Source organism: Vulpes lagopus, chromosome 14, assembly GCF_018345385.1.
Source record: "Vulpes lagopus strain Blue_001 chromosome 14, ASM1834538v1, whole genome shotgun sequence".
NCBI classification, from domain to species: domain Eukaryota; kingdom Metazoa; phylum Chordata; class Mammalia; order Carnivora; family Canidae; genus Vulpes; species Vulpes lagopus.
This window is the reverse complement of record NC_054837.1, coordinates 22,836,593-22,854,082: the sequence shown is the minus strand read 5'-3', so window position 1 is coordinate 22,854,082 and position 17,490 is coordinate 22,836,593. Positions and strand designations below refer to the sequence as shown.

The 17,490-nt window shown below is 47.9% G+C and overlaps 1 protein-coding gene across 1 annotated transcript in view; it reads right to left on the bottom strand.

Moving 5' to 3' along the window:
• The window catches only part of NOS1 (nitric oxide synthase 1), a 185,955-nt gene that overhangs the window by 64,097 nt on the left and 104,368 nt on the right, over positions 1-17,490 (bottom strand). Inside the window, exons 3-4 of the mRNA XM_041729393.1 lie at positions 16,641-16,767; positions 266-394 (exon numbers count right to left, since the gene is read on the bottom strand). Of these exons, the coding sequence (XP_041585327.1) occupies positions 266-394; positions 16,641-16,767 (256 nt within the window). The remainder of the gene's footprint in view (positions 1-265; positions 395-16,640; positions 16,768-17,490) is intronic.

Here is a 17,490-nt window from a genome sequence, read left to right as displayed (position 1 = left end):
TCAAGGTATACAAATGAAAAGTATTTCCATGAGTGAGTAAGTATCCACCAGTGGTTCTCAAATGGGAGTGGATTTCCCTACCAGGAGACGCTGAGTAATATCTGGAGACATTTTTGGTTATCACAAATTCAGGGGGGCTACTGACATCTCATGAGTATAAGCCAGAAATGATGCTAACCACTCTACAGGCACAGGGCAGGCCCCACAACAAAGACTTAGCCAACACCAAATGTGAAGTTGGTCTCTGTCCTGCTGGGATACTCACCAATGTGCTCTTAAGGTGGAGGGTGTCAGTGAGAACCACATCCGTCTCCCAGTTCTTGACCTTGAGGAAGCGGGGGCACTTGGAGGGGCTTCCATTCTTTGTGGGAGACTGTTTTCCCGAGGCAGGGGGCTGGAGGAGACAAGGAAGTATGGGACATCAGACACTGGAAAACTGTCTCCACTTGTGGAGATAAATCACAAGTAAACCCGTATGTGAACAATGTAGTATCAGTTGGTGATAAGGATATATGATGATGACTAAGTAGAGGGGAGAAAGGCAAGTGCAAAGGCCCTGAGGTAAGGATAAGCTTGTTAAGTTCAAAGGACCAGCAAGGAGGCCACCGTGGCTGGAATGTAGGAGTGTGATTAGGGCAAGGAGATGAAATCAGGCAGGAGGCAGGTGAGTTGCTCTTCCTGGAATCTGCCAGAGTTACCAAGCACCTGCACAGAGAGAAGGACTCATTCTCCCACGTGACACCTACAAGGTGGTTGGGAACCTGGTCTCTCTACCTATGCCAAAGGAGGCACTGTGGAAAAGCCTTTTGGGTTCTATTCTTTGGGGAGGGGTCAAGAACTCAAAGGTGGCCTCCCTGGTGTCTAGCACAGGTCCTTGCAGATAGTAGGGACTCACTGAATGTCTGCTGAATGAGTAAATGACCAAGGGACAGAGTCTGCCTCTCTGAATGGTGCTGGCTTTTAGGCCTGAGGAATCAAAGCCGAAGCTAGGTCAAATTCCTTGGATTCCTGGGCTTCCCTGCTATAGTCCAAACTCACTACATCTGGTGAGCACTGGGAAAACGGAAAAAATTAAGTTAAAAAATTTCAAAGCATAGAATATTTACCCTGAATTTTAGGCTTCTGCCTCTTGAAAATGCCAAATGTGTTCCTGCCTTTGGGCCTTTGCACTGACTGCTCCCTCTGTGTTGAACACCTTCAGTCTCCCATCTGTCTTCCCTTCTATAAACAAAATGCCCAGTTGGTGTTAGGCGATAAGTCTTGGGCTGACCAAAGTTGGCCCATCCATTTTAGATCTCATTAATAAGGATTAAGTTCTGTCTTGGGTGTTTCCGAGTAATTGTCTACCTGTCTATGCATCAGACAAGTGTCAGTCAGCAACTGTAAGGGAGAAGCAGCAGGTAGGCCCTGCTGTGTCAGCTAGGTGGGGGAAGGGAGAAGACAAACCAGTGTGGAGTGACACTCATGCCAAAGAATGGAGCCCTGGACAGAGACCTTGTGGGAGGGCATTCACACACTCAACTAGTATTTATTGAGCACCTACTATGAGCTAGACACTGTTAGGCAATGGGGGCACTGTGGTGAGCAAGATAGAGAGTGCTCTGGCCCTTCTGGGACACTGATGTGAGAGAAGTGGAGATAAGTCACAAGTAAACCTATATGTGAACAATGTAGTATCAGCTGGTGGTAAGGATATATGATGATGACTAAGTGGAGGGGAGAAAGGCAAGCGCAAAGGCCCTGAGGTAAGGATAAGCTTGTTAAGTTCAAAGGACCAGCAAGGAGGCCACCGTGGCTGGAGTGTAGGAGGGTGATTAGGGCAAGGAGATGAAGTCAGGGAGGAGGCAGGAGGAACTGGGTTGGTGGAACTCAGGTGGGTAAGGAAGCTATGAATTACACTTAAGTGGGCTAAGTCCAGGAAAGAAATCATAGAGCATGCTGAAGGGCTAAGACTGAAAACTGGCATTCAAGAAGCATTTACCGTATGCCAAGCAAGAGCTTATGCCCATTTTACAGATGAGGAAACGGAGGCACAGAGAGGTTAAGTTGCCCAAGGTCACAGAGCTAGTACACTGGAGCCAGGAGTCAAATCCTGGAAGTCTGTCTTTCAAATCATGTTCTTTTTCTTTCTTTTTTTTTTTAGATTTTATTTATTTATTTGACAGAGAGAGAGAGAGAGAGAAAGGCACAACTAGGTAGAGTGGCAGGCAAAGGGAGAGGGAGAAACAGGCTCTCAGTTGAGCAGGGAGCCTGATGCCGGGCTTGATCTCAGGACCCTGGGATCATGACCTGAGCCAAAGGCAGACGCTTAACTGACTGAGCCACCAGGAGCCCCTCAAACCATGTTCTTAACTGTTGGACTCTCCTGCCTCTTCGCCATTATGCATAAGTCATTCATTCATTCATTCAACATATGTTTATTGAGTAGGTTCTATGTTCCAAGCAAGGCAGCAAGGGCCAGGGCTATAGTGACAACTAGACAGATGAGAACTCTGCCCTCATGGAGTTCTTAGTGCAATGTTGGGGTGGGGGGAGAGATGACAGTTGTATGATCGTTATAATCAAGTATAGTGGGTGTCATAATATGGGACGTTGGTGGTGTATAAAGGACTGTGGAAACACAAAAGAGAGACACCTAACCTACAGCATTTGACTTCTAAGTTGAGATCTGATCTGAAGGACAAGTAGGTGTCAATCAGGCAAAGAAAGAAGAGCAAGGTCTTGCAGGCAGAAAGAACAACTTATGCAAAGGTCCTGAGGTGACAGGCATATCATAGCCTCCTTTCTGGCCAGTGGAATAAGACTATGTTAGTATCTGGGGAGCTGAGGATAGGTGAACAGCATGTTAAAGACAGCTCCAGAACCATCCAAGTGGTAGCAGAGAACAAAAGGAAGGTGCCATGACTCATGATCTTCCACACCTCCCTGCTGTGGCCAGATCCGGTCATCTCCAGTGGTTCCCATCTCAGTGCTGGGCATCACCATCCATCCACCTGTGCAAGACACAGGTGGGAGCTATCCTGGACATAGTACTCTTTATCCCCCACACCTGATCCTCCTCCAAGTCCCCCCATTTTAGCTTCAAAATAGCTCTAGAATACACCCCTTCCTTTTTCTCCCCATCTAACCAGCCAGTATCCTCGCCAGACAAAATCATCTTTCACTTGGATGAATGTGATCACTTCCTAAATGTCAGCCACCACTTCCTGCTCTTAGTGTCATAATCTGCTAAGGTCAGTACCCCTGCTAGTCCTATCAGTAATGCCATGGCCATAAGTGTTACTATAGTCCTGACACACCAGGAGCAGGAGAAGGATGTAGGAGTCTTCCCTTCACTCCCATTTGCACTTTCTGCCTGCTGAGCTCTGAGTTATTTTACTACGTCGCCTTGTGAAGCCACATGCAGACAGTTCCATTTCCTTTGAAGGCCTGGCCAGACAGCACCAACACTTCTTTAAGATCTGTCTTCACTACAGTCTCTTCCAGCAGACATGCAAGGGATGGAAGTCACATCTTTGGGCAAGACTTTGTAGCAACACATTCCTCCGACCATGCCAACATGAGAACCAAAAAAAATCTGACCTTGCCCATGCGGGAGGCACCCAAGCCATCCTCCCTAAATATTGCGCATCATTCAGCCAGTTTGCAAACTCTCTTAACCACCCACATGGACGTCCTGGAGGCTGGGGAGCAGTTGGAATCCCAGAGAGAGGATAATGGGACAGACACAGTGCTAACGCTGGGGTCAGGCCTAGGACCCGTGGAGGGGGTGGGAGGGCAGGTGGATGGGGAGCAGAGTGAGGCAGGGGGAAGAGGGGTGGGGTACGGCTGGTGGGTGGGCAGCTGGCAGCCTTCATCGGCAGTGTGTGGAGGGAGTAACAGGCATAACGAAAGAGGCCATCTGTTGAGGATCCAGATGTGTGAGGGGTGGTCATTTCGAGCCAAGGAATGGGGGGCTCAGGCGCGAGCTGCGCCTCTCTCCGCCCCGGGCTGTGCTGAACTGCACACACTTGAAACCAGGCATTAGGAAGCCTCTGGCAGGGCTGTTGTACTTGGGGCTTTGATGTTTTAATTAGCCAGCAGTAATATTAGATGACTCAGGAGGGGACAAATGGGGAGATTAATATAGCAGTCAGGGGCCCTGCATGGGGCATGCAAATGACTTTTCTGAGTGGGGACTGAAATGTTCTCGTTAAAAATGCAGATTAGTGGCACTTGTGAGTTATTAAGCTGGGGACAGGGCACAGGTGGGCTCTGGGCAGCAGCTCCACGTGTCCTTTACTAGAGTTGTGCCTGGTGTGGTCAGCGGACGCTTTCTAGGTGGTGGGAGATCCTGGTTAGATCTTGGTGGGCTCTGTGGGAGGGCTGCCTGGGACATCGCTCCTAAGTGGGCATTTCAAAGGCTCTGTCCACACCTCTTTGCTTCTGGAGCCTGCAGGGGCTGTGAAATGGAAGGTAGTGGCCTTGCAGCCCAAGAGGAGATAGTGAGGGGACGTCATACCAGCCCCGGGCCTGGAGCCAGGAATTCAGCCTTGTAGGCACCCTGACACCCTGGTTCCTTCTGCCCTCTCCTTCTTTTCCATCTCCCTCTCCTTCAACAAATACACACTGAGCACCTACTGTGTGCCTGGGACTCGTGTTCTTGGCCCTACGGTGGTCCCCACTCTCATCCCGCAACCAGGAGAAGCCTCATCCGGCTGCGTGCCACGGTCTCAGACTGTGGCCAGGGGGACAAACCTGGTCCGCTGCCTGCTTTTTATGCAGCCCACAAGCTAGGAAGGGTTTTTCCCCCCCCCATCTTTAGCCCGTTGAATAAAAATATCAAAAGAAGAGTCGTGTTTCATGATACATACAAGTTACATGAAGTTCAAATTTCAGTGTCCATAAATAAAGTTTTATTGGCACACGGCCACCCTCATTTGTTCTTAGATTATCTGTGGAGGCTTTAGGGATAGGGCAGCAGAGCAGAGTCGTTGTCACGGAGACCAAGGTCATAAGGGCCACAGAGGCTAAAACTATTTCCTACCTTTCCCCTTACAGAAAAATCTAGACTCTTGATCCAGAGAATCGACTTCCAGTGGTGGAACGCTTAAGTTATTTTTAAGTGGAGATTGTGTCCCACTTGCTTAAATGGCACTGCATTAGAGATCTTTCCTGATTGTCCTTTAAAACAGCGCCCCACCCAGTATTCTGTGCTCCCTTATCATGCTTTAGTTTTCTTCAAGGCATTTATCACTGCCTGCAATTTGCGAGTGTATATGTATTTGCATGTGAATGTATATATGTCTAAGTCTCTATGTCTTATGGATCCGGTTAGACATAATACATACATATATATACATATATACGATGTCTACAGATATTTAGATACAGATATGGTTTTCTGCTTACCCACTGTCTACTTTGCTCTGTGTCTAGCCCCTAGACCAGTGTCCAGCACATTGTACATGCTCAACAAACTGAGGTCTGCCATAGATGAACTGTCCCTTCTGAATTCCTATGTTAAAGCCCTAACCTGGGGATCCCTGGGTGGCGCAGCGGTTTGGCGCCCGCCTTTGGCCCAGGGCACAATCCTGGAGACCCGGGATCGAATCCCACGTCGGGCTCCCGGTGCATGGAGCCTGCTTCTCCTTCTGCCTGTGTCTCTGCCTCTCTCTCTCTCTCTCTGTGTGACTATCATAAATAAATAAAAAATTAAAAAAAAAATAAAGCCCTAACCTGTTGGAGACAGGAAGTAATTAAGATGAAAAGAGGCCATAAAAGGGGCACCTGGGTGGCTTAGTGGGTGAAGCATCTGCCCTTGGCCTAGGTCCTGATCTCAGGGTCCTGGGTTCCAGCCCCATATCATGTCGTGCTGCTCAGCAGGGAGTCTGCTTCTCACTCTCTCTCTGCTCACCTCTCCCTCACTCCTGCACACTCTCTCTTTCTTGCTCATTCCCCCTCAAATAAATAAATTAAATTAAAAAAAAATGGGGCAGCCCGGGTGGCTCAGCGGTTTAGTGCCGCCTTCAGCCTGGGGTGTGATCCTGGAGACTTGGGATCGAGTCCCACGTCGGGCTCCCTGCATGGAGCCTGCTTCTCCCTCTGCCCGTGTCTCTGCCTCCCTCCCTCCCTCTCTCTCTGTGTGTCTTTCATGAATAAATGAATAAAATATTTTTTAAAAAATTGTCATGAGTAGGACCTAATCTGACAGGATTGGTGACCTTATGAGAAGAAGAGACCGTTCTCTCTTTCCCTCCACGCACACACAGAAAACCAAAATAAGGACATGGTGAAGGTGGCCGTCTGCAAGCCAGGAAGGGAGCCCTTGCCCAGTGTGACCACACTGGCACCCTGACCGTGGACTGCAGCCTCCAGAGCTACGAGAAATAACTTTCTACTTCTAAGCCACCCCAGTCAGTGGTGTTTTGTGATGGCAGCCCAAGCCAAGGAACACAAGGTCTAAATGCATTTCAAAATCCCTTGAATGCTAAGCCAAAGGCTTTTGTCTTGATTAAGTAGAGAATGGCCCCCCCCCCATGAAGCTGCCTGATTGGGGGGGCACTTCTCAAAGCCAAGGTTTAGGCCACGTGGCTGCAAGGGCTGTGGGAGGGAGTTCTCTCCGCTGAGTGCGGAGAGAACCACGGGGCTGCCTCGGTGCAGGGGGAAGCTGGGAGGGCAAAGCACAGCTGCAGCAGCTGTGGTGGGGGTGGGAGGAGCCAGAGTGGGGTGCCAGAAGCAGAACAGACAGCCTGGGGGTGTGAGAGGGTGGGAGGGGGCAAGGGACAAAATCAACAGTGACTTGGAGGCCTCCTCATGAGTGGGAGGATGTCGGGGAGTAAGGAGCAGCAGTGACAGGAAGGTGGTGGAGGGGGGCTTTTTAAGGCAGGAACATAGACACAAGACATCAGAATCTGGAAGATCTGGACACAGCAGCCAAGTACCTTGCTGTTCCCCAACTGTGGGCCCTCCCAGCCAAGAGCCTCGTCATGGAATGGGGCCAGGAGCTTGACGGCAGCGAGGGAGCTCCCTGGGAGACACCACATTCTAGGAACTGTTAAGGGCTGAGCTGTGTCCCTCTCAAATTCATATGCTGGTGTCCTAGCTCCCAGCACCTCAGAATATGGTCTTACCTGGGGTCTTTAATGAGGTAATGAAGTTAAAGTGAGGTCATTTGGGTGGGCCCTAATCCAATATGACTGGTGCCCTTATAAAAGGGAAATTTCAAGACCCATACACACTGCCGTCCACAAGCCACAGAGAGAGCCCTGTGGAGGATTCTCCCTCACGGCCCTAAGAAGGAACCAACCTGCCAACATCTTGATTTTAGGAGCTCTCCAGGCTCCAGAATGTTTCTGTTGTTTTGTTTTTATTTTTTAAAGATTTTACTTATTTATTCGTGAGAGACACACACAGAGAGAGAGGCAGAGACACAGGCAGAGGGAGAAGCAGGCTCCATGCAGGGAGCCCAATGTGGGACTTGATCCCAGGACCCTGGGATCACAGCCTGTGCCAAAGGCAGATGCTTAACCACTGAGCCTCCCAGGTGCCCTGTTTCTGTTGTTTAAACCACCCAGTTTGTGATGCTTTGTTACAAGAACCCTAAGAAATAATCCAGGAGCTGAAGCCGGAACCTGTAGGAAGCAAGTAGTTTCTTACTCTTTAACTATCAGCCCCAGAGACAGCTTTTCCCTCCTAGGCCTGCAGCAACCTGCCCTGCTTGGCTTGTCCTAAAATGAGGACAGCATCCTGGGGCTAAGCTGGGCACCACGCCAGCCACCCTAGAGGCCAGGTCCACACACCGTGCCCTCTGCTGCAGCCCCAAGCAGCATTGCTCTAACCTGTGGCTACCACCTCCTCAGGGCAGCAGGTGTAACTGGGTTATGAGCTGTGGCAGATCAGGGTCCAGGACCACAGACCCACAAATCAGCAGGTATGCTGTGTGATGAAAAAATTGCTCCTTATAAAACTTAACCAACTGTGTTTAGTACCTTTGAGTATAATTTCCTTGTCGTGTATGCAAAGCATTATTTATAAAGTGATTCATTCTTTATAATAACTCCATGGAAGGTTGAAATCATTGATTCTCCCCCCCCTTCCCCATCCTGATTCAACAGGCCATTTTCTGTGGAGGATAATTAAAGAAGGAGATGCTCCAGAGTCAGACCATCACAGTTTGCAGCCACAGACAAGGGCCTGTGAAGATAAGGGGTCCTGAAGGTACATTGCTGAGTAGACGTTTAGTGGCACTGATGTTGCAAGGTAGCCAGATGTTATTAGACAACTTTAAACTTCATCCCATTACCAGACCACAATGAATATGTGCCTCATGAATTAATTTTAAAAGAAATGCTGTAATAATTATCTTGTGCCCTAACCCCTTTCTATTACATTTGGACTCTGTGTGTGTGTGTGTGTGTGTTTATTCAAAGCATTGACTTGCTAAAGGTAACTATTTAAAATGCACAAGCCTTACAATTGTGATTTGGAGTTTTTACCTTTAAGGTATTGTGACCCTCAGAAACTGAAAGCCCTATTGACCTCTCAGAATCTCTGTTTGGAGGGGTATCAATCTGCACAGAGGGGAGGAAAAAGCACTTTGACTTGGCTTCTCTGGGAAAAAACCTTGAATATAGTTTGAACTTGAATATGGTTTGCAATGACTAAGCATGCAGAGCGGTATCACTGCTTCCTGAGCCAGACATCATTGTCTCAATGGAAACAGTTGGGACGGCTTGCTCTGAATATACTCACTATTAAAACAAACAGCTAACAAACAGTTAGGAAAATATGTGGAAATTCCTGCAGGGCTGAACCCAAACCCCCATTAATTCAGGCCCTGCTTCCTGGCTCCGCCCTGGCTCTGACCACCTGAAGAAGCAGGACAGGGATGGCTGGTTTCATGGCAAAGTGGCCTACAAAGACCCTAGAGGTAACCAGCAGGTGATGGCATGGGTGGAAGTGAAACATCAGCGAGGTTTGGATTCTGCTGCCACTGGGGGCTGAGGGAGACTCCATTCAACATAAATTCCCAGAAAGTATCTTTGTTGAGGTTTTTTTTATCCCCTGTTTGAGGGTATCCCTGGAACACTGGGTGACCTGTAAAGAGCGAGCTATGGAAGGTGCTTTTGGGAGAAACTCCAACCTGTATGTCTTATTCCGGTCATGGGCTGGATCAAGCCGAGGGAAAGCTGGTCCCACTGAGCTGGGGGGCAGTAATGAGTTTAGTAGGAGTTTATGGCTAGTGATTTGGGGGACCCTCCCACAGAAAGAGATTAATCTCAAAAGACAGGAGTTTCCTTAAGCGCTCAGAGAGGCTTAGAGAAGGGAGTAATCAACAGACACCCTAAACGGAGCCACTGAATCTACCAAAGCCAGCAGGGCAGGTCTCCGGAGAATGTCTGGATGTGATGCTATGAAACCCCAAATATCACACTGTGATAACTGCTGTGTGTGTGTGTGTGTGCGATATGGCCTGTAGCTCATCCTAGAAGTAGAAGTTTCTGGAAGTCAGACAATGCTTTGATGAAGAGACGATGCTCAGACAGTGAATTTCTTAAGTGCAGTGATTGCATCTGATTCCCTAATGTAGTAAGCAACGTTTAGTAAATGCCTATTCAGAGGCTGAGCAAAGCTAGGCCATTGTACATCTACTGGCTCACAGAAGCCTCCTGGCAACCCATTTTTCAGAGGAGAAAACAGAGGCTGTAAGAAGTGAAATGACTATCTTCAAATTCACAGCTAACAGGCAACAGCTAACAGGCAACAGAGCTGGGCATGGGGTTCAGGCTTTCACAGGCTGAGCCTTTCCACTGCAGACCTGGCTACTCGCCCCAGTGGACTCCGAGAGCCTGGCCCCCCACAGCAGAAGGACACATGCTGCCTCAATCGGAACGATCAATGAGGATGATGACAGAGTCACCGAGGGAGAGAGGTGTGGCTCTGTCACCGAGACTCAGTGGCTGCTTGCTCACATTCCCTTTCCAGACCCCAATCATCTGTAGAACCGGGATGGTGCTTCCTGCCCTGTCTGCCTCACATTAGCAATTTAACAGTTAGCAGGATAACTGTATCTAAATGAGCAATATAATAATCAGCCAAATTAAGCAATAGCAACCATACCAAAAATAATAATAAAGATGCACATTTTCAGAGAACTTATTCTGTGCTGGGCCTTTAAGAATTAAGGGCAGGCTCTGGGGCTTCGCGGCCTGGGTTCCAGTCCCATCTCTACCATTCCTCCTAGGCCTCCTCAAGCTAACCCTCTGTGCCTCAGTTTAGCCATCTGTAAAATGAGGGCGATAGTACTTCATTGAGTTGGGGTGGGGTTTCACTGAGACCACGGACCTGAAGTGCTCGGCGTAGTGGCAGACACTGCTCGACATACATATCAGCTGATATTTAGAGATGCTGTCATTTCCCACCTCACCTCCCCCAGCTGGACGAGCCCATTAGGAAATGGAGCCTCAGCGCAGGTGCTAACTTGCTGTCTGACCAAGGTCATCAGCAGGATGAGGCCCAACGCCAGCAGACCCCAGAGCTGGGGGCAGGGGATCCCACAGTTAGAGCGGCCATACCCTCAAGGTGGTACTGGGATCTGCATTACTGTTATTTTTATCCTGACATCATTAACGTGCAGGTTTCCCAGCAGCAGGCTGGGGTGTCGCTGAGAGGCAGAGTGTCACTGGCTTGCCTTCATTCAGACGCAGCCCTGCTGGGGCTGGTTGCCCGCTCTCGGCTTTCCACAAAGGCAGTGATGGCCAGCAGGGGCGTGTGCCTGTGTGGAGAGGGGTCCTGACCCCCTCTGATCCTCTGGATGCTAGGGACCCACAAATATGCCCCCCCCACCTCATAATCTGGGGCTCTCCAGAGACTGGGATGATGCTGCCACTTATTTTGTAGTACAGAAAAGCTTCTCAACAGATTTTGACATTTTGAAAGCAGCCAGCAAGCCCCATGTCCCCAGGGGTGAGGAAATGCCAGGCTCTGGAGGAGGTGGTGACGGTGGGGACGGGGATTTTGATGTCACAGTGATCTATCCGATTACCTGATTGCCAGTGTCAGCAAGAGGCTGGAGAGGGGCAGCCAGCTGAATAAGATGGGGTGGGGAGCCTCAACTGGAAAACCCACCTCCCCCTGGCCCAAGACCCTCCCTCACATCCACTAAGGACTGGATTGATGCTTTTTTTTTTTTTTTTGGATTGATGCTTAATTAATATCTGACAATAGACATGCTGCCCCGAAGCAAGAGACAATTCACCCCTTCCTCCTTAGGAAAGCAAATCGGGCAGGTAAGGAAATAGTTGCTTAATGAGAAGGGAAGCAGAAGGGCACCTGGGTGGCTCAGTTGGTTAGGCAGCCGACTCGATTTCAACTCAGGTCATGATCTTAGGGTTGTGAGATTGAGCCCCACATCGGGCCCTGCGCTGGGTGTGCAGTCTGCTTAAGATTCTCCTTCCCTAAAGAAGCTGCGGTCTATGGCTACAATGGAATATTCCTCAGCCATTAGAAACGACAAATACCCACCATTTGCTTTGACATGGGTGGACCTGGAGGGTATTATGCTGAGTGAAGTAAGTCAATCAGAGAAGGACAAACATTATATGGTCTCATTCATTTGGGGAATATAAGAATTAGTGGAAGAGAATAAAGGGAAAGGAGAGAAAATGAGTGAAAATACCAGTGACGGTGACAAAACATGAGAGACACCTAACTCTGGGAAACAAACAAGGGGTAGTGGAAAGGGAGGTGGGTGGGGGATTGGGGTGACTGGGTGATGGGCACTGAGGGGGGCACATGGCGGGATGAGCACTGGGTATTATGCTAAATGTTGGCCAACTGAACTCCAATAAAAAAAATAAAAAAAAAAGAGATTCTCCTTCCCTCTCCATTGGCATCTCCCCTCCTCAAATAAATAAATTTTTAAAAAGATGTTATTTATTTATTTATTTGAGAGAGAGAGCGTGCACACGAGCAGGAGGAGGGCAGAAGGAGAAGGAGAAGCAGGCTCCCTGCTGGGCTCCATCCCAGGACCCCATAATGACCTGAGCTGAAGGCAGATGCTTAACTGCCTGAGCCACCCAGGTGCCCCTAAATAAATAAATCTTAACAAAAAAAAGGGGGGGGGGAACAGAGAAGAGCTTGACTCAAATCCTGAGGTTTCATAGGGAGAACAGACCAACAGTAGTTTTTCAAGTCATTTACGTGGGAGAGCATTTTAACTTAAGAGGATTATCAGGTAAAGGGCCTTTAGAATGCTGCCAAAATTCAGTATGCATCCCAGGTGGTATCAGCACTAGAAGTCCAAGAATGATCTTTAGCAAGAAAGAAAAATGGAGCATATCATGTATCAGCCACAGGTATTCCTTTTACTATAATACCTTTTCCTAGTTTCTATTAGGCAAATTCCTACATGATCTTCAAAACTCAGCTCAAATGTTACCTCTTCAGCTAAACCTTTTCTGATACCTGCTGAGGTATTCGTGGTCTCACAGTGTTTTGTGTCCCTCTGTATTTTAGGATGAATTGCACTGTACCTGTGTCTGTCCCCCCACGGGCATCTGTGAAGGTCTTAAGGGCAGGGAGGGCGAGGTTTACTCCCCTTTGCTTCCACCCCAGAGCTATGCACATGGCAGGTGATGGGTGAAATGATTTATTCTATATACCAGCCCAGGCCAGATACTGTTTGCAAGGGGATGCTAAAGATGAGCACTATAGTCATCCACACACTGTGTTCTAGTGACCAGGGACTTGAGTCTCACAGGCTGTACCTACTGTTGAACCAGACCTTTAGCAAGAGAAATCACCACTAGATAGAGATTAACATCTCAGCCTCCTGTGGCTGATTTAAGAGAAGGTGCTTCTATGGCTGATATTCCTTGAATTTGGTTAGAGGAGGGAATCAAGAAGCATGGGGCAGATCTCATGATTCTGTCAGGGAGCTGATAGGCTTCTGAATCAGGAAGTTCTTTCTCTTGTCTAGCTTGTCTCCACCCTGCTTCACTTAGACTCTGTTGCCTTTTGCCTGGTCCTGGGCAAAAAAGGCAGATCAGCTGTGCTTCCACCTCCTCCTGTCTCTTCCCGACTCAGGAAAGCAGGTAGTGGCTGGGTCTCTCTTTGTGTTATTAACAATGCCAACCCCCCACAGATGCCAAAAAAAGCAGCAAATGTGGGTTACAACTGAGAGGAAGGAAGCCGATCCCCGGAGCTCCAGGTAAAGTGGCTTTGAGCAGGTAGAGAAGAGGCTAAGCATATATGCTGGTCTTTCAGGATGGAAAGAAGAACATTATGTTTTCTATTAATTTGCTCAGCCTGGGAAACATTTCTCGGCACTGTGGCTTTGGAGATGTCTAGCAGGAGGTAACAGGGCTGTTTCTGTAGCTCAGGGGCTGGGACTCAAATATAACCGGGCACTGGGAACTCTACCCTCTTGCAGCTGTATTTTTGAGATGCATTTGGAAAACTATCTCAGACAACTGAGCCAGGGTGATCTTGCTGGCCAGGGGTTCTGGGGTCATAGACGACAGTGAGGATTTGCTGAGGATAAAGGAGTGAATATACATCCCAAGCATGGGCTGTCTGTATGGTGTGTGTCCAGGAGCTCCCAATTTTAAAACTATCTGGCTGTCTTAACCCCAGGAAGATGTGGTCTTTCCTCCTTTGCCCAGCACCCTCTCTCCTTCTCTAAGCAAAGGGAACTGCCATTTTTGAGGGGGAGATTCTCAGCACCACTCCCTGATGGCTGCAGACTAAATATCTGAGTCACCCCCCAAATTCATATGTTGAAGCCTGATCCCCCAGGTGAAGGTATTAGGAGGTGGGGCCTTGGGGGAGGGACTAGATCACTTTGTAAAATAGACCCCAGAGAAATGTCCCTTTTGCCATGTGAGGCCATGGCGAGAAGATACCTGCCATGAACCAGGAAGTTTCTCATCAGATACTGAATTGCTAGTGCCCTGATTTTGGACTTCCCAGCCTCCAGAATTGTGAGACATAAATGTCTGTTGTTTGTAAGCCACTCAGTTTCTAGAATTCTGGAATTATAGCAGCCTGCCTGACCTCAGACACTGATCATTTCATCACGGAGCTCTGAGAAGAGGGTCAGTGGTCCTATTAATCACTCCTGCCCTGTTCCCAACATTGAGGGCTTGAAGTCCAAGGTTATGGTTTCCAAGCTGTCACTGTCTAACCGAAGTGACAGCATTAAAGGAAATGGCCATTATCCTGCCACTGCTTAGAATTCAGCTGTGACTTTAAGGGTCTTTCTAATGGGGTCAAGGCATCCTCAGCTTTATCTTTGTGAGTCAGAGACTCAGGGGTTACTGTATACCAGCAGTTACAAACTCTGATACCTGGAGAGGACTGGTAGGTAGGTAAGGTAAATTAGCAAAGCAGGCTGGCTGATTTCAAGACAGAACACTCGGTTGCATATTAAACACGCAAGAATATTCTTCATTTTTATAAAACATGAAATCTCTCTCATGTTTCCTGAAACATACAAACCTCTTGGTCTGTCTCTATCTGCCACTGATAACAAAGTCATGGATATAAAAATATTCCCCTTGCATCCTAAGAAAATCAACAGTACTAATGTTATAAAAAGTGAAAATAGACAGGGCCTTAAGGGGACAGATGATAGGGAGTGGTGAGGCTTGTGGCAAATTGGAAAGCCCATGTTCTGTCTATCTAGATGGGCAGCTGCTACTCAGTCCGTAGAGATTATTGTCCCATAAGAATATATGCTCGAGGGGTACCTGGGTGGCTCAGTGGTTGAGCATCTGCCTTCAGCTCAGGTCTTGATCCCAGGGTCATGGGATTGAGTTCCACATCGGGCTCCCTACAGGGAGCCTGCTTCTCCCTCTACCTTTGTCTCTACCTCTCTTTCACGTGTCTCTCATGAATAAATAAATAAAATCTTAAAAAAATATATGGGCTCGAGGTGGTCAGAGTGTCTGCATTTTTAGAGAAAAATTGTGAATATGATATTTATATAAAATTTCAAAACACTGGCAGTAAACTCAAAGTACAAATATAAATTGACCCTTAGGGCAAGAATGTGCTGATCTAACAAATCATGTCCAGATCCTGGATCTAGCCTGAGGCTGTCTCTTTCTGTTCTTTTTTTATGGTAATATCCCTTTATTTCTGGTTAGGAAAGAAAATATAAAGAAAAATGTGTTAACTTTATTTGTTCATTTAATCATGAATGGAAACTGGTCCCCTCATGCTAACAGAGTGACCCTGATTTTTGAGGATGGCATAACAGAAGTCTATATTGGTGCTTCTCTCGCATTCCTAGATGTCACTGGAAGAGGGAGAGAAACTAGCAGTGGGAGCATGGGGATGACCTAGTGCAGAATCCTGGACATCCTTATCTTCTTGGCCAGCTATCAGCTGCTAAGGAAAGCAATCCCCCCTGAGGCTCTGGAATGTCCCATCCCCCCATGAGGCTATGTCCTTGCTCAAGTGAGCTGGTAGCAAAAGGTGCTGTCCACAGGGATGCATCAGAAGACAGAATCTGACAACCTGCCCTGTGCCATACAGGGCTTGGGGCAGGTGGAGAGAAGAAGGTGACCTGCTGAGTGACTTAGGCCATCTCCCTGTTCTGACCTCCCACTTCACTGCAGTACAGAGGATGGGCGGGAAATTCACACATTTTAATAGGGTTGCAGTGGCCTGGTCCATTAGCTGCCCAAGCAGGTGAGAAAAAGGCACTGTAAGTCTCTAGCCAAATCTCTCCATGCTCAGGAACAATATTGACACAGCTGTCAAAACACATCTCAGCAAATTGGCAGAGACCAAAAAGTTTGATAATCCATTAGGATGACGAGGCTGTGGGGATACCACTACTCTCCTGTTTAGCTGGCAGGACTGGAGCAAACTTTACAGTGAGCAATTTCTCAATTTCTGCCCCAATCACAAATATCTATGATCTTTGATCCAGCAATTGTACTTCTAGGAATTTATGCTATTGAAAAGCCTGCCCGTGAGCCATGTGAGGCATTTATGCAATGTCACTCATTATAGCAACATCCTAGCAAAATACTGGCGATGTCCTAGGTGTCCACATGGAGGACTGACTCAAGAAGTATAGCAGAGGTATGGAATGGAATATTATACATCCATGAAAAAAGAACTAGGACTCTCTTCACCTACCGATTGGGACTAATCACCAACATATGTTGATAAGTAAAAAAGCAAGAGGCAAATGCATAATGTGCTCTCATTTGTGTGAAAATAATGTGTGCGTATTTGTCAGTCTACACATAAAGTTTTGCTGAAAGGACCATAGAAATGATAACTGTTGCTTGCCTCTAGGGAAGGCAACCGTGTGGCTGGGATTAGGGGAGGGAGGAACACTTTTTACCATGTATCTTTACCTTCTAAATTTGGAATGTGAATGGCATGGGAGTGCCTTTCCTGGTGGAAACAAAATTGAAATTTGAAAAATGGCAAGATTACAAACAAAGCAAAACAGAGCCAAACTTGTATCCCAGGATACATGCTCCTGGCCTCCGCATCCCTGACCCCTCCACCCGTGGTAGCTCATTTCCATCCCAACATGGTTTGACATTTGTTTGGCCTCCCTCCCCTCATTGTCACACTGGAGAAGGTTCAGCAAGCTGTGGAATGTGGGAGCCAAGCTGGCACCACCCACTTACCTGCTCCTTCTCTGAATACGGGTTGTTGAGGACGACAGGCACATGGCCCTTCCCCCACAGGTCACTGAAGACTCGGTCATTCTCCACGCCAAGGGGCAGTGGTTTGTGTGACTTGCTGTCCATACCTCTGAAAGGCAAGGCAGGGGATGTGAGAAAGGCATGACATCAGGAGTGGCAGGCTAATGGCCCTGGTCTACAAGTCCTGAGTCTGTATAGAACCTCCACGGTTCACCCACATGTGGAGCCAGCAAACTGTGGGTGCCCAGCCTGCTGCTCGACAGAAGTGCCAGCAACACGGAGGAAGGCAGCCCTGTGGTCAAGCACAAAGGTGAGCTCATTGACGTCAGCACTGATGGTTGGCAAGCACTAACTAGTGTGGACATCACTTCAGGATAGCCATGATGTGGCTTTGATCCTCCCTTCTCACTTCCCCATCTCAAAGATCTAGGAACACAGAAGGCTCATCTCTGGCAGATCCCCTGGACAACTTAAGATGTAGGAAGCAGGATGAACAGGGAAGAAAACAAGTCTCAGGGGCTAGGGTGATAAGTCATCCTAATTCTGAATAAGCGCTGATAAGGAGACTGATGATACTAGCCCAAGAGAAACAGAAAAGATTCTGAAAATGAGAGGAACAGAGCAACAAAAATAATAATACTATTAAAAACAATAGCTAGTGTTTATTAAGCACTTATAATGTGTCAAGCACTTTTCAAGTGTTCTAATTTGATCCTTGTGACAATGAATGAAAATTAACCACATTTTATAGATGGTGTAAGCAAGACAGAAACTAAGATGTTCAAGGCCACAGTTTTCCAGCCCACTCTTCACAGCCATTCTGAAGTGGAGG